Source organism: Enoplosus armatus, chromosome 13 (assembly GCF_043641665.1).
Source record: "Enoplosus armatus isolate fEnoArm2 chromosome 13, fEnoArm2.hap1, whole genome shotgun sequence".
Lineage (NCBI taxonomy): Eukaryota > Metazoa > Chordata > Actinopteri > Centrarchiformes > Enoplosidae > Enoplosus > Enoplosus armatus.
The window spans coordinates 13,582,796-13,603,954 of record NC_092192.1 but is presented as its reverse complement, the minus strand read 5'-3'; the positions used below and the strand labels follow the sequence as shown (position 1 = coordinate 13,603,954).

At 41.0% G+C, this 21,159-nt stretch overlaps 2 protein-coding genes across 2 annotated transcripts; one reads left to right on the top strand and one right to left on the bottom strand.

Annotated features, from left to right (window-relative positions):
- Nucleotides 1-1,576: 1,576 nt before the first annotated feature.
- On the top strand, nt 1,577-7,328 carry chek1 (checkpoint kinase 1). Its single transcript, XM_070917436.1, has 14 exons — nt 1,577-1,636; nt 1,891-1,963; nt 2,750-2,864; nt 3,095-3,203; nt 3,824-3,888; nt 3,972-4,041; nt 4,135-4,323; nt 4,447-4,551; nt 4,627-4,710; nt 4,793-4,871; nt 4,961-5,129; nt 5,291-5,422; nt 5,620-5,721; nt 6,830-7,328. The coding sequence occupies exons 2-14, from the start codon at nt 1,899-1,901 to the stop codon at nt 6,911-6,913; spliced, it is 1,368 nt and encodes a 455-aa protein (XP_070773537.1). The 5' UTR covers nt 1,577-1,636; nt 1,891-1,898; the 3' UTR covers nt 6,914-7,328.
- Nucleotides 7,329-7,747: 419 nt separating this feature from the next.
- On the bottom strand, nt 7,748-17,566 carry LOC139295772 (V-set and immunoglobulin domain-containing protein 10-like 2). Its single transcript, XM_070918029.1, has 12 exons — nt 17,497-17,566; nt 16,393-16,746; nt 14,904-15,179; nt 13,513-13,788; nt 12,359-12,646; nt 12,018-12,275; nt 11,639-11,929; nt 10,428-10,781; nt 9,302-9,424; nt 9,185-9,209; nt 8,957-9,057; nt 7,748-7,893 (listed from the first exon to the last, which is right to left on the bottom strand). The coding sequence occupies exons 1-12, from the start codon at nt 17,564-17,566 to the stop codon at nt 7,748-7,750; spliced, it is 2,562 nt and encodes an 853-aa protein (XP_070774130.1).
- Nucleotides 17,567-21,159: the final 3,593 nt, after the last annotated feature.

Sequence of the window (21,159 nt, the reverse complement as noted above, 5' to 3'; positions counted from 1 at the left end):
GTGATATTCAGAAGGAGGGGCTGGATTAACAAAGACCATCCTGGTACTTATTAACTTAATGACAAATAAAAAGAGATCAATACAGTGTGTCACAGAAACCATCCAAATGTTTTTGCCATTGCATTAAACCTTAATAGCAGGGAGATTAAAATAATTGAGGTTCAATCAGCTCGACTAATGTAGAAACAAGCAAATAACTATTAATTAAATATATTTATTACTTACTATATTAAAATGACTGGAAGTAATTTCTGAATATCATAAATTCATAAGAAGGAAAAAAAGGTTCCTACTCCCAATACCTTTCCCGAACGACTAGGGACATTTAAATAAATACAATACAGTTCAGGTAAACTGTTTATTTTGACTGCTGTAGTCCCAATGTTTTGTGTTTCCTGGCCTTAAGTAGGCCATAGCTTCTCCTTTTTTGATCATGGATTTTCTACCATGTGTACACACACGGTCACATGTCGCATAAAAAAACAAAGTAATTGGGAAACCAAGACAAAGTACAAACATTTGCTTCACCATTTCCCAAAACCTGCAGGCAAGTATTGATTGAACATCCAGTCATACCAGACTGGTTTAACTGTAGCTCTCCTTGACCCACACTGTCATTTGAGTAGTTTGTGTCTCTTTTTGTGGTTGCTTCTTTTTCTCTTTGGGGTTGTTTAGCATGTCTTTGGTGTATACAGGTCATGATGCATTGATCAATTTGTGTATGTTTTTGTTCTTGTTTTGCGTCTCTTTGTAGTTGTTTTGCGTCTCTTTGTATTAATTTGATTGACTTGTTAGATATGTTAACAGTCACTTCAAACAGAGGCTCTGGCCACTCTTTCTTACAGTTTCCATTTTGTTACCATGGTAAAACAGTTTCCATTTTGAGCACTTGCATTCACCTACTTTCTGTCCAAAATATAGTCTAATTAGCTGGTGCAATTTACTGAACACATTCATGCCTCCAAGGGGATAAACCCATAGACCCCATTGCCTCTCCTCTAGTCGTCCTCTGGACAAACCACATGGCTGGTACGGCCTGTGTTTGTTCCATCAAACATTTTTGTGGCATGTAATAATATAGGAGTTTATAGCAGTTGGGCATTTCAGAAGTACCTGTATTTTTGGTACCCAATTTATACAATGAAATTACACTTTAAAGTGAGGGCTGTATTATACAGTGTTCTATTATTAAGATATCAAATTTAGAGGATACTGCAGATGGAGGGTCTGCCTCAGTCCATTTATAGGCTATTTATTAGTATAAATGAATATTTATTATATGCGCACACTATATATATCATTATAGTGTGCGCATTTATGAGTTGTACTATGTGTTATGTGGTGAACATACATTATGATAATAATTTGATGAGGAACGGGATGGCTACAAGATCGGGGAAAACTTTGGAAGCAGGAGGCGATGTGTGCAGAACACGAACAACGCGTGGCAGTGAAACACACGAAGAAGAAGTTGAAGCGGAAATTACGACCATGGCGGAAGTTATTGCCAGGAAAACAACAACGCGCCAAATTTGTGCTGAATTCACTGCAGTCAGTGCCTCAGACACGCGAAAAAGTGTGTCTAATCTTTGTGAATACTTTTGGAAAACGCTGCTGGCCGAGGAAGGCTGTGCAGGTAAGATTTTAACAAAGTTATGAGTCAACAACATCTTGTTTTTTAACTTATTTATTATGTTTCGTTTAGCTTAGTGCGGCATGTGAGTTAATGACATTTAACATCGCTGTTGTTTCATCTTCTCCAAGATTACAGAATAACGAGTGACGGTATCTGCCTGAAGTAAAACAAGACATATGAGTGAATATTAGCCTGGAAAATGTATGAGTGTGTGTGTTTTTCTGTGACAGCCTGACAAGAACTGTGTGTTTCAGTTTTTAGCATGGCTGTGCCTTTTGTGCAAGACTGGGACCTTGTTCAGACACTCGGAGAAGGAGCCTATGGAGAGTATGAATCCTGTTTTACCATTAACACACACACACACACACACACACACACACACACACACACCAATAATTGTGTGTTGAAATAGTATAATAGTTGAAATGCCAGAATTGTTTATCTGGTGTGCAAAATATCAATCACAAGAGACTAGAACAGTGTATTTCAGCATCTTGCTCACTACAAGACTTTCTTGGAGCGTTTTAAAGTTGGAAGACCAGCAAAGCGAGCTCTATTTGAATACATCGAAGGCAAAATAAATATGCACATTAAAAACAGGAGGAGAAACTTAAGAGCTCTTCTTCATCCACAGTTTTTGTAACTGAAATTTATATTATATAATATACTTAATAATAAATTTGATAATATTTACTGCAAACATAACTGACTTTATTCGTGGAAGCAATGTCATATTTGTACACATAATGTACAGACTTTTTACACACAATTCAGTAAGGAAACACTCTAGGAAGCTCTGTTTATTGGAACAATAATACACAGTTTAGTTTGTCAGTGCTCACGTGATGTTCTGCAACAAATGGTGTTTTTGCTGACAGCGTTAACATCTGTTGCAGACTGCTGACACTAGCTGACCTACTTAACACAAGGATACCGTTTTAATATAATAAAATGTTGAAGCCAGATATGCAACAAACATTTGGCGACTTTCCCATGTTTGGCAGACCATCTTCATCACAGCCTCGATTCGTCCTTTCACTTTCCTTCTCCCCCGTGCTCTCTCTTGTCTTTCGTGCTCTAATCCATCTTTTCTCTTTGTGTTCGTGGTGGCAGAGTGAGGCTGCTGGTGAACAGACAGACGGAGGAGGCGGTGGCAGTTAAAGTGATAGATACCTCTCAGGCTAAAGAGTGTGCTGAAAATGTCAAGAAAGAGGTCTGCGTCCATAAGGTAGGTCACCTTCAGTGTGGTTCGTATGACCTAAAGTGTGAAAGGTGTATTTACATGTACATGTTGTTCAGCCGTAGCTGTGAGAAATTCATTAACATATACTGGAACCACTGTTCTGATTTGAGTGATAGATGGTTTAAAATTAAAAAATAATTGAACTTTTCAAACTGTTATTTAACCGGAAATGTTCAAATTTACTCTGAGTGACATTTGCTTGATTTGTTTGATAGATGCTCAACCACTCTAACATCGTACGTTTTTATGGCCATCGGAAGGAAGGTCAGACTATGTACCTCTTCCTGGAGTACTGCACCGGAGGAGAGCTGTTCGACCGAATTGGTGAGACAGATGACTGCAGGGGGGGCAAACATAGCGAGGGCGTGACCAATAATGGTTTGAACAGTCTGATAGTTAAAATGTAGATTGCAGTCACCAATATACGACTTCATCATTCATCAATCACAAGTGTTTCGTTTTAGACAATCAAATAGGACTTAAACTCTCCAGTGATACCAGTCTTTAAAATTCCCTGGGTTACTGGGTTTTGCAGCATAAAGAGCAGTGCAAGAATGGCAATGTTTCTACCCAATTTATATTTATATTCATTATAAAATGTGAGATTGGAAGAGGTGGCAAAAAAGTGCACTTGAGAAAGGAATTGTGATTATAACAACACTGTTTACAACATTTGAATGAATTTAATTTGAAATTCACTTGACAGTTGGATGAAAACACTGCCCCAGATTATTTTATTTTTGCTCTTCAAACTAAATTTGATTTATATTGCCCAACTGGAAGAATTATATACAGTATTGGCAGTGGCTGGTTGATAGCGGATCAGCCTCATATATTTGTCTGCTGCTGCTTCCTAGAAATGTGTTTTTTATTTATATGTTGCTGTGTGTTGGATGGTGGTTATGTATTTAGGTGATTATAATGTTGTCTTACTTTTATTTTAGAGCCTGATGTGGGGATGGCAGAGAAAGATGCTCATAGATTTTTCCAGCAGCTAATAGCAGCGGTGGTGAGTTAAGGAAATATGTGTGTTGATGTGACCTTCTGCACCTGTTTCTGCTGTTATTAAATTCTCAGTTGCACCTTTTGCAGGAATATCTGCACAGTGCTGGCATCACCCACAGAGACATAAAGCCAGAGAACATTTTGCTGGATGACAAAGGTGAGGAAATACAATGTGTATGAATGTGTCGAAGGATTAACTTTGGTTTGCATTTATTATAACCCAGATTATGGCTGTCCCTTTACCTTTTAGATAACCTGAAGCTGACAGATTTTGGCCTGGCCACCATGTTTCGTTTCAAAGGACGAGAGCGTCTTCTGAGTCGACTTTGTGGGACTCTTCCATACGTGGCTCCGGAGCTTCTCAGCCAAACAGAATACAAAGCTCAGCCTGCCGATACCTGGGCTTGTGGGATAGTCCTCACTGCCATGCTGGCTGGAGGTAACATCACAAAGTCTGGTTTATAGGGGGTGAACACAATATCATAACCACTTCTGTAGTACTCGGTATTGTGAAGGTTATAATGTTGCACTTTTGCTGAGACTGTCGGAGCTTGTTTTTCAGAGTTGCCGTGGGACCAGCCCACTGAGAGCTGTCAAGAGTATTCAGATTGGCTTCAAAAGAAAACGTACCTACCTCCTTGGAAGAAAATACAACCAATGCCTCTAAGTAAGCCCCAAATTATTTAAGTATTCTAAATGGTTTGGAGCTTTTATTTAATTTACATTCAACTTCTCTTTTCAGGTTTGTTGTCCAAATTACTGCTGGCCAGTCCAGATGCACGCATCACCATTGCAGACATACAGAAAGACCGCTGGTTTACTCAAGGCAAGTCTCAATATCAGGACAGCAATAGAATCAGTTCAACTTTAAGTTTAATGTTCACTGGTCAGTCGGTGTCTCTCTGCAGGTGTAAAGCAACCACCTCTGGGCTCAGGAGGAAACAAACTTCTTCGATCCGATGTGGGACTCATATCCCGGGCCAACAGGTCAGAGCTTTGTGTCTTTCTTATTCTAACTCAAGGGCGCATTTCTTTTTGTGCCTGTAATCTTAAGACCACATTCCTCCCTCCTCCAGTGATGACAGGATGCAGTTTTCCAGCTCTCAGCCTGATTTTGCAGCAGGTGGCTGGGAAGCCATGTTGTTAATCGGCCAAACCGAAGGTCAAGTCAGCTTCTCTCAGCCGACCAAGCCGGAGCACATGTTGCTGGGTAGTCAGCTACTCGGCACACCGGGAGCCAGTCAGGTAATTCACGTACTTGATGTTGCATCAATTTGTAATTTCTTTATAGAATATATCTGACTGTGTGTGTGAAATTCAGCAACACAGGATCAGGGTCTGTTTTATGAAATCCTACCTTAAATGCTGCATACGTGTCCTAACTTCTTTTTACTTTCTGTGTGTAGTCACCATGGCAGAGATTAGTGCGGAGAATGACACGCTTCTTCACCACTGTGAATGCTGACGCCTCCTTATCTGCCCTGAAAGATGCCTGCGATGGCCTGGCACTTGGCTTCAAACTCACCTGCACCAAACAGGTACATCTGTACTCAAGTATGCAGGGTTCAAAAATGTGCAGAGGTTAAGTACATTCTTTGACACTGATGGATAAAGAAAACAGCACAGCCAGGCGACCTGTTTCAGCTGACACACACACACAAACACACACAAGCCTCCTCCAGATGCTACAGACTATAATTGACTTTAGTTGGATAAACCTCTCTCTGCCTTTTAGGTGACGGTGAGCACACTGGACAAACGCAACAACAAACTCATCTTCAAAGTCCATTTGTTAGAGCTGAACCAGAGAGTGCTGCTGGACTTCAGACTGTCTAAGGTGGGTTTTAGCATTTCAAAATAGTACATTTAATGTTAGGGCTGTACCCAACTTAGAATTTTGTCAGTCGAATTGGATTTGGCTGTATTTGCAATACGATTATTCGACTATTCATTCCCTTTTTTTCATATGGACCATCAATTGGAACTGCCAGATTTTTGAACGGGCTTTGGTGGGACATTTAGTAATATAGTAAAAAAGTAAAGTTGGCCCTCCAAGTTAATGCATGTTAACTATACTAATGATGGATCAGAAATGTGCAACATTTTTTGCTGACAAGAGATATCAAAGAAAACCCAGAGAAACTGCTTAAAGACTGCTCGACTTTAAGAATCTCATTCGACTGAGGGGTGTCCGACTGATGATTCGAAATTCGACTTTCAGGGGGCAGCCCTATTTAGTGTTTCCAACATGAATAATCCATGACCTCATTCAAGCGTGGTATAATTACCACTGAAACCTGAGACAGTCACTGTCTGTAAGGTGGTCTACTGAACCACGCAGCAACGTCCTGTTTGTGAGAAAAAGGGTTTTCGGGAATGTTGGTGTGCAGTTGTCTCAATTTTGTCATAGGTGGGCCCATGGTTATAGACTTTGAAAACCCATGTCTTCAGGCACTTAAAAACATGTTAATACATAAAAGGAAGCTGAGTCAAGTGACATACTGCAAGGGAAAATCATTTTACAAAAGGGCAATTTCAGAATTGGCTCAGTATTTAGAGAAGGCCAATGACCCCAGCTTTTTGTCAGTCAGCAGAAGTATACTTTTTACCTTTTCACTGCTGAAGATGCACAATGCACATGTCAATGTCATCAAAACTGTCCAATCAATTATCTTCCTGCCCTATGACTTCATGTTTACACCTCTTGGTTCATATGTAAAGTTTTAGTTTGGAGACAAAACATACCAGTAACTGAAAGGTAACAATATATCTTTTATTTCCTTTGGCCCAAACCAAAGTAAAAGTGAAGTAAACTAAACTAAAAACCAGTATAAACAACCACCAACCACAATCACCTAATTGGTCGGTCTAAAAGTACATTTATCTCATAGTGTGAGTGCAAGTTTTCTTCAGGGAGATGTTGACGTGTGCCTCTTTGTTTCCAGGGTGACGGTCTGGAGTTCAAGCGCCTCTTTGTGAAAATAAAACAGAAGCTCGGTGACATCATCAGCACCCAGAAAATCACATGAGCTGCCTCTACAAACAAATGCACACTGCTGTGGACATTGGAGAGAGAACCTGTATATATTTAGCTGTTCTGTTGATATTTTAAATGTATTCTGCTGTTCTCTTCAAGTGTGTTTGTTTGTTTTCTTGTACTTCTATCCTTGTGAGAACCGGTTAAGTGTTAGTTAGTGTCAGGAGTGTGGACATTTTTGAAAACTTGGTGTCAAGTCCTCACATTTTTAAGGGGTTATTTATTAGCTTTAGTTTAGAGTTAGAATGTGACGATTGTCAAAGGTCGGTACATACAAGGATAGAAGCCAGTGCGTTGTGTCCATGTTCTTCCTTTTGAGAAGACTGATCTGATTCTGTTCAACATGATTCAGTCCAAAGTCTTGAATAAATTATAAATAAATTAAAGACCAACATTGTAAGCCAAATGTTCTGCGATAAATGACACATACAATGAAGTTGACCACTGACTCAGAAAAGAATAATTTTAGGGTTATGAGGTGAGCCCATGTTTTGCCAGTATCGATGCAAATACAAAAGCCTCTGTGTGGAATTATTAGACACAGCAGGGGCTAAAACAAAAAGGTTTTCCTTGTTAAAAACACTCCTTTTGGCTCAGCAGTATATATACATATTGTTTAATGTCGAAATTGATGGATCCCATATGTCCTTGCTTCATATTACTTTATCACAAAGTTTGGTAGCAAAGATATATGAGGAAAGTTTTAAACTGTTATTGTAGTTGAGACACAGGCTACAATTACTATAATGATTGTGCAAACGGTCTACTCTCTGCAAAAACATTAATTGCAGGTTAGATTACAACTGAAGGAATCTGTAATAAATGACTATGAGCCTGTAGCCTTGACGGTGATGGTGACGCTGACGGGTTCATTGTCGTCTCCAGGGGGAGGAGCTTGGCTGGTAGTGGGGGTGGCACTCAAGGGTGAGGTGGTGAGGGGTGAAGATGCTCGGGGTAAAGCCATGGTCGGACCTGGAAAAGACCATGGTTCAATAGCAGGTAGACGAGCGACAAGATTGGCTGATTAGATGTAACGTTTACGGGAAAAGTAGTTGCTACCTTGGTAGCGGCTAATGGGGACCCAAATAAATGAAATAAAATGATGGTTGAAACGCACTGCTCTAAAAAGCTGACAGGATAACTTCTGGGCTTCTGTGTAGGCTGTCAGAAATGTCCACATGTGAAAATGACAATCCCTACCCAGCAAAGATACACTTGATGAGACTTCCTCTCAGGACTGAGAGGGCATGTACAGACAACTTGGTTGACATCTCCCTCACTCTCCTGTCACACCTGGAACAACTTACTGCTACCATCCCTATTTGTAGTTAAAGATCCCCTCTACACGTTATATGTATAGAAAATAATCTGCTTTGAGTCTGATGCAATTTTTCCGCAAAAAAGTTAAATTACCTTGTTAAATGTTATTAGAATTACATCTATTCCTCCTCCCTCATTAAAACCGTCCAGAATCTGTTAACTACTGGACACAAGATGTCTCCTACTTCACTGGAAAGTCCCTTCTCAGTATATGTTCCCTGTGAGTTTCAAGTTTCATACTGGACCACAATTTGGTTGTGGATGTCACAAAATCATGTTTGTAAACTCAAATTTAAGGTGAGCACACAGAAACGTTCCCCTCTTCAGCAGATGAATGTGAAAACAGCCTTCTAGTGTCTAACTGTGCACATTGAAGCTCAAACATCCAAGTGAAGCAACAATGAGCAAAACACATTTTTGATTGGAGGGGGACTTTGGAGGTTTGGTGATTGTATTCCCAGCATAGCTCTGCCCAACTTCAACCTGAGCAGAGGTCTAATCAACCACAATTGTAAACACTTGTATTGGGTGCAGGGCGTTTAAATGTAACGCTGGAATGCATCGCTCTAGGCGACAGGTATTTGTACTTCTCTATAATCTCGCTAAAAGCATTTTACAGGCACAAAAACATGTTTCCGCCTGGTTTTGAACCGGGCACCTCAACGTGGACGATTTACAAGATTTACAGTTTATGTTTGATGTGGGTTCATCTTGCCTGGACTGGATAATCCACCAATCTCTTCTATTCCTCCCTCTGACCCGCCTACCACATCATCCTCTGGGAAGTTGATATTTTCCCTTGACTGGCTGTGCTGCCTGGATAACACCAAAAGAAGAAACTGTTTTAATTAATGGCATGAATTGGTTGTCAACATCATTACAAACTGCATTTTTCACTGCTGGTGTTACATACATACATATAGACAGTAATAGAGATACTCACAAACCAAACAGCATGTCATGTAGTCCTGGGGGCAGAAACACAGAACATTAATGCAACATAACGGGACAATGGCTACATTATTCAAGTCATTAGTTGGTGCTTGTGTTTGGGACTCACGAGGATTGTTGTTGCGGTTGCGGATTATGAACACAAGCAGCAGCCCTGTGACGATGGCTGCAAAGAGCATCCCGCCTATAGCTGCTCCAATCACAGCAGGGTATACATTGTAGCGCGGTTCCGCTGCAACACAACACAGTTACACATTGCAAAATAGTACACCTCTGACAAAACACAGACAGTTGCTGCACTCAATAAGTGTCTCACGTCTAGTGGTTCTCAACCCATGTCACTTTTGTTCTTGGACTGTGACATGAACCAAAGCCATGACTGTTTGGACATGGTAGCTTCACTGTAAACAATTACAAGAATTTTGAGAAATTGTTTTTTCGTAATAATTACGTTAAAGCAAGACTGTGTAGCTTGTGGAAGAGGAAATAACGCATTCTTCCTCTTACAAATAAAAAGTTGAATTCATAAGCAATAAAATGCACCCTTGCTCAATTCAATACACTAATGTTGGCAAACCTTATGTAGATGTTGCTGTTTAACTAGCATTCCTGAGTCAGGTCGCTGACTTATGACTTTTCTTTACTTGAAGGTGTGGATTGAACTGATGCATTGACAGTACAGGGGTTGGAAACCACTTGCCTTTCCTTGCCTGACATCTGACCTAAAAGCCTTTCTACACCCTAAACAAGAGCAGTCTGACTGCTGGTTAGAGCAGTCAAATTCTACTATACATGGTACAATTAACACAAATCATTTACAAGAAGAATCACACAGGGCCAGTTAGAGGAAAGGTAAGGAGCAGGGCAGGGAAGGAGGTAATGAGGAAGTGAGTGGAAGGTGTGAAGCCATGAGGTGTGTGTATTTGTTTGTATGTGTTTTTAGTTTGTGTATGAGTCTTTCACCTAAGTGGATAACAAAAAAAGAAAAACAAAAATGTTAGACTGTCATCGAAACAGCAATCACAGCAAGACACCAGCATCAGCAATGTTTGTATGATCACCTAACTCACCTGTCACCTTTTTAAAATGTCACATTATTTGTTTCTCCTGCCTTTGCCCATTTTAAAATGTCTGTTTGTTAAGACATCCCTGACTCAAACCCCTGTCTTTGCTCAGTTCTCTGCCAAAAGACCCAAATCTGACCACACTTTCCTTACTCTGTTCACTTACTGTACCTGGAGTCTTTGCTGCAGACGGGTGCCCAATGGTGCGGTGGTTGACAGGTGTGATGCGGAACTGGTAGGTAACTGTCGGTGTCAGTCTCCCTACTGTATGACTCCTGACGTCTGGGTCCTTGATGATGTTCTGGTACCAGACTGGTGGACCAATCCTCTCCTCCGTCTCCTCCTTTGAATCATTGCTGCTGCCTCTCCTTCCCGGTCGCTCTGACACCCATACATGCTCCAGGATGAAACCGGTCCAACCTCCATTTTCTTCGTTCTCTACCTGCCACTCCAGCTCCACCTCGTTACGCTGTCGGTTGTTGTACATTACGTTGACCAGGGTCGCATTGGGTGGCATGGGGTGTCCTGATAAAGAGACAAAAAACAACCAAATGGATACATGCGCTTCAGTCAGTCGTTTGGTCCACCCCTTTGGTCCAGACTGAAATATCTCAACAACTATTGCCATGACATGTGGATGTTCAATACTACCTTAGCTGTACGTAGTGTTTTGTACTAATTAGCTATTTGTAGCATGTTAACATGCTATACTAACATGGTGAACATGGTAAGCATTATAACTTCTTAACGTCAGTATGTTAGCATTGTCATTGTTAGCCTGTTAGCACACAGCTCAAAGCTCTATTTACAGCCTCATGAAGCCATTAGCATAGCTGTAGACTCTTGTTGGGAAATATGCTGATTCACTTTCTTGCTGAGAGTTGAGAGTATTGATACCACTCTCATGTCGGTGCAGTGAATATGAAGCTACAGCCAGCAGCCAGTTAGCTTAGTTTAGCACAAAGACTGGAAACTAGGGGAAACAGCTATCCTGGCTCTGTCCAAGGGTAACGAAATCCATACTAACTAAACTAAAGCTCATGTAAAAACGTCAGGTTGTGGTTTTACGGGTGGTTATGTGTCGGACTACTTCTTGGTTGGGTGCAGTGACTCTCTGGAGTCTCCGCTTGTTGCCTGGCAAGACTTCAGGAAGTCACTGTTCCTCACCAATAAGTAGTCTGATACGGATAACCAAAACTTTATGTTTTTACATTTCGGTTTTGTAGCCTACACCAGGCTTGCTGTTGTCCCTGATGTTCCTGTCCCTGGTGAATAAGCGTACTTCCCAAAATCTAACTATTCCTTTGAAAAGCTCTGGCAGGAAGATAACAGTTGTAGGTAAAAAAAAAATAAAAAAAAAATAAAATAAAACAATTACTTACTCTTTACCACTAAAGTGACATTGATTTCAGTTCCTCCCACTGCATTGGAAGTGGAGCACCTGTACTCGCCGCTGTCCTGAGTCTCATGCGTGTCTCTTACGGTCAGATTGGCCCATGCAGATGTTCGCAGCAGTGAGTACTTCCAGGTGCCTTCGACATCCAGACCGTGATTATTAAACCAGGTGATTTCACTGACGGGAAGGTAGTTGGCTCTCAGGTTGCAGGTGAGCTGGACATCACTCCCCTCGTATACAGACACAACTCTGCGCTGCGTCAGCAATACAGGAGCCTCTGCAGGTGACGATAAATTAATTCATTAACAAATCATATATGCTATTGCATATCTGTTGTAAGGTGTGTCTGACGCTGTAACACTGACCCAGTGTGAGCCTGCACGTCTTGGTTTGGACCAGAAGTGGATGCTTAGCACGGCAGGTGTAGGGTTTCCCGCTGCGGGCGGTGCCGTAGCGTAGGATCAGGATGTTGGAGTTTTCTTCCCCACCTTTGCCCTGGCCACCCGGGCCCTCCCACCACACCAAGGCTTTCGGGGCCCCTCCATCCCAGGAGCAGGACAACATCAGATACTGTTTGTTGTTAGTCACATAGGCAAAACATACTGGTTCTGCAGGGGGGATATCTGGTGGAGGAGAAGACGTTTAAGTGAGATGTGAGAGGTTTGGCGAACAGTGAGCATACATACTTTCTGTTTCAGTTTCTTACATGTGCGTGTGCTGCACTCTGTCGATTGTTTCAGTGCCAGGTGGGAGCCCGTGCACGTAAACAAGGTGTTGTTAGTAGTCAGGCCGTCAGGCGGCAGCAAGATGGCAGTGTTGGTCAGTGGATTTGTTTGTTGCCCAGTGTCAGCCTCGCCTTGTCCCACTCGTTTCAGGTCTCCGGTCCAGTGGAGGGACGGGGAGGGGAATCCACCGGGCCAGGAGCAGAACAGTCTCAGAGAGGTGTGATTCAGAGCCGGCTCCGCTGAACAGGAGGGGGAGCCATCGGGTGGGTCTGAGGGAATAAGATACAGCGTAACGAGGCAGTGATGTGCAAAGTCGGGGTTACATGAGGTCATCGGGGCCAGAGAAAGTGCCTGTGGGGATACAGTATTCAGGATGTTGGGCACCCAAATTATAGAAGAAAAAATATGCTAGAAGAAAAAAGCCTGTGTTTTCTTTCTGTGTATAAAAAGGAAATGCTTGCTATCTCTCTTGTGTGATGTATTGTTTTTGATCAGACACATGATGTGAGTGACTAGCAGAAATGCAGAAACTCAGCAAAACCAAACAGGAGAGCAGAATGACAAGCACCAGCCTTCTAGCCAACCAACACTTGCCATGGCTGCGAGGTACCTGCCAGAGAGTCCCATCAACTTCCCAGATGGCCCGAACAGGAGAATAGGTCTGCAGCACTTCCACACTCTGCTGTGTGTGTGTGTGTGGATGTATGTATGTATGCTGGTGTGAAAGTGAGTGCATGTGTATTTGCAAGCTTTTGGGTCTGTTTTGAAGTGTTAGAGAGTATAAGGAGCTTGAAATATGAGAGGTGATGTACTGAATGGAGTAAGAATGTTTAAGACAGAAGAAGCGAAGGAGGTTTGTGCACTGAAAACCGGTTTAATTCAGAGTGAAATGATCAGGGAGCTGCTTTTTATTAAGGGATTCAGTGTTAATAAAGATGAAAATCAAAGGTGATTAAGATGCTGGATGTGTGTTCTCTTAGTCTTGTACGATAAATGTCAAATCTGAATCTCAGTATTTGCCATTTGCAGCACCAAGGCAGAAGAACACAGGTTATAGGACTGAGTAAAGAGGTTCACAGAGGAGTAGGAGGACTGATGGCATGGTCCAAGGTCAGAGGTCAGAGATCACACTCACAGTAGACAGTCAGGCTGATGGTTTTTTTGGAGCGGGTGTTGAGGTAGGTGTTCTGTGCCAAGCAGGCGTAGTCGCCAGTGTGCATGCGGAGGATCTTGGTGATGGTGAACTGCGGCCCGGTGTAGACCTGGGAGTTGTTGTAGAACCAGACGTACTGACTGGCTGGGTTGGACTGGGCTTGACACAGTAAAGAAACAGTCTCTCTCTCCAGGGCTGAGTATCCCCGCTCTGTCAGACTGTACGGAGTCACATCTATCTGAGGAATGTCCGGGCCAACTGAGGAGGAAGGACACGAACACACTCGAGATGTGAAGGACGCAGATATGTTACAGCTGAGCAGCCTCACATTATTAGTCATTTGGTGTCGTGTTTCTGGCCCCCTGATGAATGTAAGTCCAATATTAACTCTCTTTTAGCTCTTTTTTTTGGTCTCCACCAACTGGCCCTTTAGCTGCTAAATGCTCCATATGTTCACCAGCTAGTCATTAACTGTGTCTGTCTGCTGTCTTGGTGCTGAGCAGGTAGTGTACAGTCTGGTTTATAGAGCTTTTTTCGATGAAAACAGCTGGCTTAAGGAGCTCTAAATTAAAAATAAGATTCTGGTGAAGAAATTTAGAGTTCTTTATTTGTCTTTTGTTTGATTAAAAGTAGGCACACTTAGTCTAAACCCCTAAAACACTGGGATCAGCCTACAAAATATCCACCACATGTAAGTTTTTAATTGTGTAATCTAAGCGGTCCCTGTCTTGCTTTGTATATCTGCCTTGTTCTAAATAAAATAATAATAATAACAAAACTATGAACAATCTAACCGGTCATGACCTCAGTGTCCTCAATGGTAGTTACGCCACTGTCTCAAATTCAAGTATTAAAAACATACAGTACAAACAGGTTTGGAAATACAATCCAAAGCAGAAACAATACACCATTGTTTTTCAAATGCCAAGAGAACAGAAGAGAAGGAATTTAAATAAGTGGACATTTGAAGTATAGAGTTGTCCACAAAAGCTGACCTATGACTAAAACATGAACGAGTGTGAGTCATGATTTATCAATCTCATCATTCAAGACTGTTACATGTTACATGGTGACATTTGCTGAAGATGCATGTCCTCGCAATTTCTTACTTTATTACTCACACATCAAATGCCAAAGAAGAGAAAGAGCCTCATTGGATGGAAGACATCAAAGCATAAAAAGCTCATCTCCAATTCCTGCTTTTTGAGGATCGTAACCTTAAACTGTTGCCATAGTTTTAATAGGCATTTGACAGAGTCTTTGAAAAACCTGTGAAAATGAAAAAAAATATGCCTGATAATGATAAAAAAAAGTTTTACCTTATACAAAAAAACTTTGAATAAGTTAAATCCTGCTCCCAAAAAAGTACTCACAGATGATGTCAAGCCATAACCGGTTAGAGCTCTCGCTGTTGACGGCGTTGCTGGCTACACAGCGGTACCAGCCGGTGTGGTTGCGGTTGATGTCGGTCACGTTGATGACGCTGGTGTTGCCCTGTGCAAAGGCTGAGATGTTGCCGTTGCGGGTTTCATGCTGCCACACATACTGGATCGGTCCAGTCCCATTGTCCAGATTGCAGCGCATCCACATTATGGATCCTTCCACTGGAGATGCATCACTCATAAGGAGGTAAGGTTTACTGACCGGAACTGTATTCAAGACAAAGTCACACATGTAGGTATGTTTACTGTCTCTAAAGCAGATGAGAACATCAGTCAGAAAATATATGTATCTATGTCATATTATCTTTTCACCTGTTGCCTGTAAGGGTACGTACAACCCAAGCTAAGAGAGGGGCCAAAAGCTTTTAAAATTTTTGATGTAATTTTGCTCTGGTTTTGACACAGGCTTGTAGTTGTGAGAAACAAATTGGCCGACAAATGCAAATTTGTAATTACACAGGGATGCTGTTTTATGTGAACAAACTGGAAGTAGCAACAATACAGTTCCGCAAGTTTTTCATCCTCTGCAGACTAAACCATATTTGTCATCTTGCCATGTTGTTTTATAGTCTTGTACCATAAAACCACACCATGTCATTTTTCACAATTAGTTTTTTCAACAGATTAAGCAAACAAGACATAATGTTTTAATTAGCAAGCTTTCGAGGTGCTGGTGGTCATGTTTTTTCTTCATCTTTGGACAGAGCCAGGCTAGTTGTTTCTGTTAATGCTAAGCTAAGCTAATTGCCTCCTGGCTGTAGCTTCATATTTAGCGTACAAATATGAGAGTGGTATCGATCTTCTCATCTAAATCTAGTCAAGAAAAGGGTATAAGTGTATTTCCCAACATGTTGAACTATTCCGATAACAAAACCATTCGACAGTGTCACAGCCGAGCTACACCAGGGTCGGATCTGTCTCTATTCCGTCCATTGGTTGAAATGGACATACATATTGATCCCAGTAAATGCAGCCATCTACAGTGACTGCATCTGCAGCAACTAGTGAGTGAGAGTGTGCTGAGTTGAGCAACCGATACATTGATGGGGCAGTATAAGTTTATCTTATCTCACATATATCAGTATTGGCACAAGAAGTTGCAGTTTGGAAATTTGTTTTGTCCACCAGAGAGCACTGACAAGTTTATTTGTCAACTGTAAAACATCCTGTTTAGTACATATGGCAATCACAATTCTTTTGCAACTAAATTTAGAAGATCCTTATCAAAAATGTTCATTTATGTGTTTATGTAGAAACAAAGCATATCGGCCGATGCATTGTTCTCAGGTTTTTGAATATGGATTGGCCTCAAATATCTGGTATCAGTTGAGCTCCAATGTCAAGGTGTGTTTCAGTAGTTTTTGGATACATGCTGATGGGTGGTTTCAGACAAGGTGTTTCAGAGTGCAAGGAGTCTTACCTCGGACAGTGAGGTGCACATAGTAGTAGTAGACTTTGGGCTCCTGGTCTATGTCATAGAAGGCCTGGCAGGTGAAGAGGCCATGTGCAGCCAGAGGCAGTTTCTCGATGCTCACAGCTGCGCTGTTTGAAATGACCGTCAGCTGTCCGAGTGTCTCGGCCAGCTTCTGGAACCTCGATCCTCGCCCCAAATCATACACCACAGCTTTTATAGCTTCAGTACCGGGCTTGGTGAAGCTCCATATGTACATGTCAGGTAAGGTGGTACCGCATTCCAGGATCACTGCTTTGCCCACCACCCCATACACACTGGTGTCCTGGTACACCACCTCCCCGTTGTGATTGATCCGCACCGCTGGAGGAGGGAGAGGACACACAGACATGCACGCAAACTTGTGTGTGAAGGAAAAGGAGATGGTGGTGTCGTGTGCCCCGCCAGTGTTCAGTTACAGGATTGATTACACTGTAAGTTTCAGACACACTGTAATAGTTTAATAAGGGATTCCAAAACAGACAACTGGATTAGTCAAATTATATTTCCAGCCACATAGAATTTATCAACCATCTTTTGCTTCCTTAGCTATTCTCTTTCTCTGTTACCTTCACACATATTTTCCTATCCATTGATATCCTAGTATGGCAAAAGGTGTGCAAAAACATACAATCAAATTGACTTTTAACTGTTATGCATTACATCAGACAAAGCTCCTCGTGTGAATGTGAAAATCTTTTATTTTTCAGTTTTTCTTTACAATTTGGCAGAAGAAGTCTCCACTAAATCATTTTCCCACCAAAGGGTTATTTAAGTGATCCATATCATTTTTGCCTATGTTATGTGTTTTATACATATATAAAAAGTAGTAGTAGAGTATCTGTCGATATATTGTTATAGAACTTCAGTCTGTTGTGCTAAACTTCAAATCCCAAATTTGTACAACAGATTGTACTGAAAGACGATAAATGATGAAGAATTTCTGCCCAGTCCTAATTTGTCTTACTATATTCATCAACCAATTCATTATTCAAATCATATTATATAGAAAGGAAATTTTAACTGCAACTCAGATAAGTGTAAATGAATCCAAAGACATTGGAAAACCCTTACCATATGTCGTAAAGGTGACCAGACTAGTAGGTAGAAACAGAAAGGCCAGCCCTAGCAGTTGGGCCACCATGGTATCATGATGATCCTGAGTCAAACAACCTCTTTACTCCAAAAAATGTTGTAGAAATGATAAAAAGGGTAAAGCTTTTGGACCACAAAAACTTTGGTTTCCCTCAGATGCCAGAGGTCGCGTCTTTTCCTCTCTCCGATCCAGAAGTTTGTTGGATAATCCAGTTGCAGGCACTGACTTCATTGGACTGAGAGTAGGAAGGGACGGAGGCTCAATAAACTGATTTGGGCTCAATTATTCATGTGTTTTTCCTTTCTCTCTATCCCTCTATCCCTCTTTCTTTCTCCTGCTGGGTTAGAATAACACAATGATACTGAGCTCATCTATTATACAAGACAGACGCATGGGTGGACAGGTTAGCCTTCCACACACACACCTGCACATTAACTAATAGCTGACATTCGGAGTCTTAAAATGAACATTCCTCCACACAGGCCTTTCATATTAATCTGCACTTAAGTTCAACAGTCGACACTGAAAATAATGTAGATGTTTAAACTGTGGTGTTGTGTGACAGAAGTGGGAATGCTGACGAATGCTTCATGCAGATATAAACAGTCATCTTTTCAGCCGGCCGCACAGTGAATGTCCACAAAAAAGACGGATGAAAAACGGAATTAAAAAGGATTCATATCTTATTAGGTTTTCTTTGTCCTTTGTACATTTCAGGACAAGCTTTCAGGACAAAATGATCTTACAGGCAACACAAACAAAAGTTTCAAATCGATTTAGGAGGCGATGAGTTCAGCTAAAATGTATTTCGTTACAGGACAATCAGACTATGTTTTCCTCTGTTTCATCTTGGGTGAGTTGTAAAATTAAAGGTTCGAGATTTTAATTTCACATGAGGTCACATGAGGACCAGAAAGCAGAGTAAACTGATGGGATTAGGATTAAAATAGATTTAGAAATCTGGCATTTCAGCAGCCATGGTCTGTGTTTCCTCACAAAATGCCGTGACCTCGACACTCTGCGGGCCACCATGTAAAGATCAAAAGCTGCACTGTCCAGTTAATGAGGTGCGGATCCTGCATGTACACACAATCTCATCCCTGGAGCAATTATTCTTATGCATTGTTTTTAAATAATCTTAATGAGTTTATGTGTTTATAATAGAGAAAGAGAGGTGGAGAGACTGTTAAGTGGAACCATGAGTATGTAATGTGAGACGTGTGTCATGAATGAATGCAGGACAGAGATCAGTTTTCCTCACTCGGCAGAGACGAGGACTGAAATGAGCAGAACCTAAACAGACACTGGGGGAGAAGGGTTTAGTTTATCAGCTGTATCCATATAAAAATAAGCTCTCACAGCTCTCAATAAAGGAAAGTATAATAATAGGTTGAAATAGGAAGATGTAGTCAAACATATTGCTCTTCAGTGGTTTGTCACACTGGAATTCAGTGTGAAATCCTTTTCATTCTGATTTTATTCACTTTAAAACCATAACATGCTGTGTATAGAAACAATCCTTGACATAGACATGAATGTACTGTTATTACTGTTTATAGGAATGTCACTTACTTTCTTCTCGTTGTATTTTAAATTTGCGAAAGTGAGGACACTTTAAAAGTAGAAATATATATATATACTTTAAAATGGAACACCAGAACATTCAAGTAGACATAAAATGTGAGACCTTCATAATACATGCGCTTTATAAATCATGAATGACTCTTTAAGTTTCCTTCCTGGGAAGAGCAGGATTATGTGAGTAAAGAGTCTCACCTTCTGAGTCTCAAGTAAAATGACACTAGTTGGGAGTTTTGTTGGCCACATCATCAGACATACATTTATATACTGTTTGGTGGAGAGCGTTATAGTAAATCTGGGTGGTTTCATGCCAAAACAGGTAGGCAGTTTGTGAAAGCAAGACATTAGGTAGAAAAGAGCAGAAGACCATAACCATCAACTTTCAGGTCCACCAGGCAGCACCAGCTGTTGGATAGTGATCATCCAAGACTTTGGCCATAAAGCTCACTGTACAACGAAAAGATACAGCTGAAGAGAAAAATATGTGAAAAAGGGAAGCTCAGGCATGCTGAGCTGGCCGCTGAAGCTAAAGCTGAATATCAAGGCTGAGAACAGGACATATCCCCTTTAATCAGGAAGAACCAGGCTGCACTGCAGAGAGGGACGTTCACCTCAGAGGCATGATGAAATCACTGAACTGTGATGTGACCCCATAACTAGGACAGGGAGTAACAGATTATATTTACAGTAATAGGATCACAGTTTTCTGATCACAAATTGTAACTATAATCCTGAATAATTAGTGCAACATGACTAAGAGTCTACAGACATGCTGGCAGCTCTGTCAAGCTGTACAAATGCTAAGGTTAGCATGCTAACATGCTCACTGTGACAATGCTAACATGCTGATATTTAGCTGGTATAATGTTTAGTGTTCACCATCTTAGTTTAGCATGTTGGCATGCTAACATTTGCTAACTAGCACAAGATAAAAAAAACTTTGACCTGCTGGAGGAAAGGTCAGCAGCAATCGTCCTCTGGAGGTCATGGACATCAGTAAAAAACTTCATGGCAATCCATCAGTTAGTTCAGTCTGATCAACAGACCATCCATCGAGCCAAAAACACACTTACCAGGTTAGTGATACCTCTGAATAGAGAATTACTCTAAAACATTGTTGAGGAAAGAGTGTGCAGTATAATACAGTGTAGTCATAGTCAATGCTGGCCCTGAATAAAGCGACTATTTCAAGTAAAGAAAGAGTGGAAGAGTTTGTGTGGTTTTCAGTCACTGCTGATCGAGTTTAATCGTTTGATCATTTTTATTTAAATGCTAAAAATTCCAAGGCTCATCCAACAACCAGTGTCAATGAATACTAAAACTCACAGATACCACAAATAGAAACATCAATTTCATAAATGTCTTTAGTAAATAAAAATGTTTTTTTTCTTTGCAAAGAAAAACATAAATGATACAAAATACAAGCACAGGAAGTAATACATCAGAACAGGAGGTAAAACCAAAAGGTCCCCAGTAAAGGGATTGTCAGTGTGTATGACGCAGGATAAAGAAAGTGGGTATTAAAGATTAAGTAGGAAATTATAATCAGTTTTTTGTTTTCTTTTTTTTTCTTTTTTTTTTACAAAATGATACCATAGAGGACAAAGTAAGGGGTCAACCACATCGGACATCAAGAGATTATCCTACCCATTCAGTTGGAAGTATTTTCCAATCAAATGTAATACATCCATGTAATATACATTTTTCCAGTGACAGTCAAATCTTCTTTAACTTGACCACCCTCTATCCTGAAACTTAAACTTGCTGGCATTTGAAACATGGTTCAACAATCTTCCCTTTTCAAAGAATAGATAACACAATAAAAGACAAAAAGGACAAAAGAGAGACAATGTTTCAAAATTGGACTTCATTCCAAGTCCAAAAACAAAAGCTGCATTGTCCTTTGACTTCCAGAGCCGTCCACAGTGGTGCAGACAGTGCAGAGACACTGCCTGACAGTCCAGGGTTGAATAATAATCTCCTCTTGGGAAAAGTTTGGGTTTAAATCGGGTCGTTTCATCCTAGCTCCCTTGAGAGGTTTGAGTTTGTGAAGTGTCGGT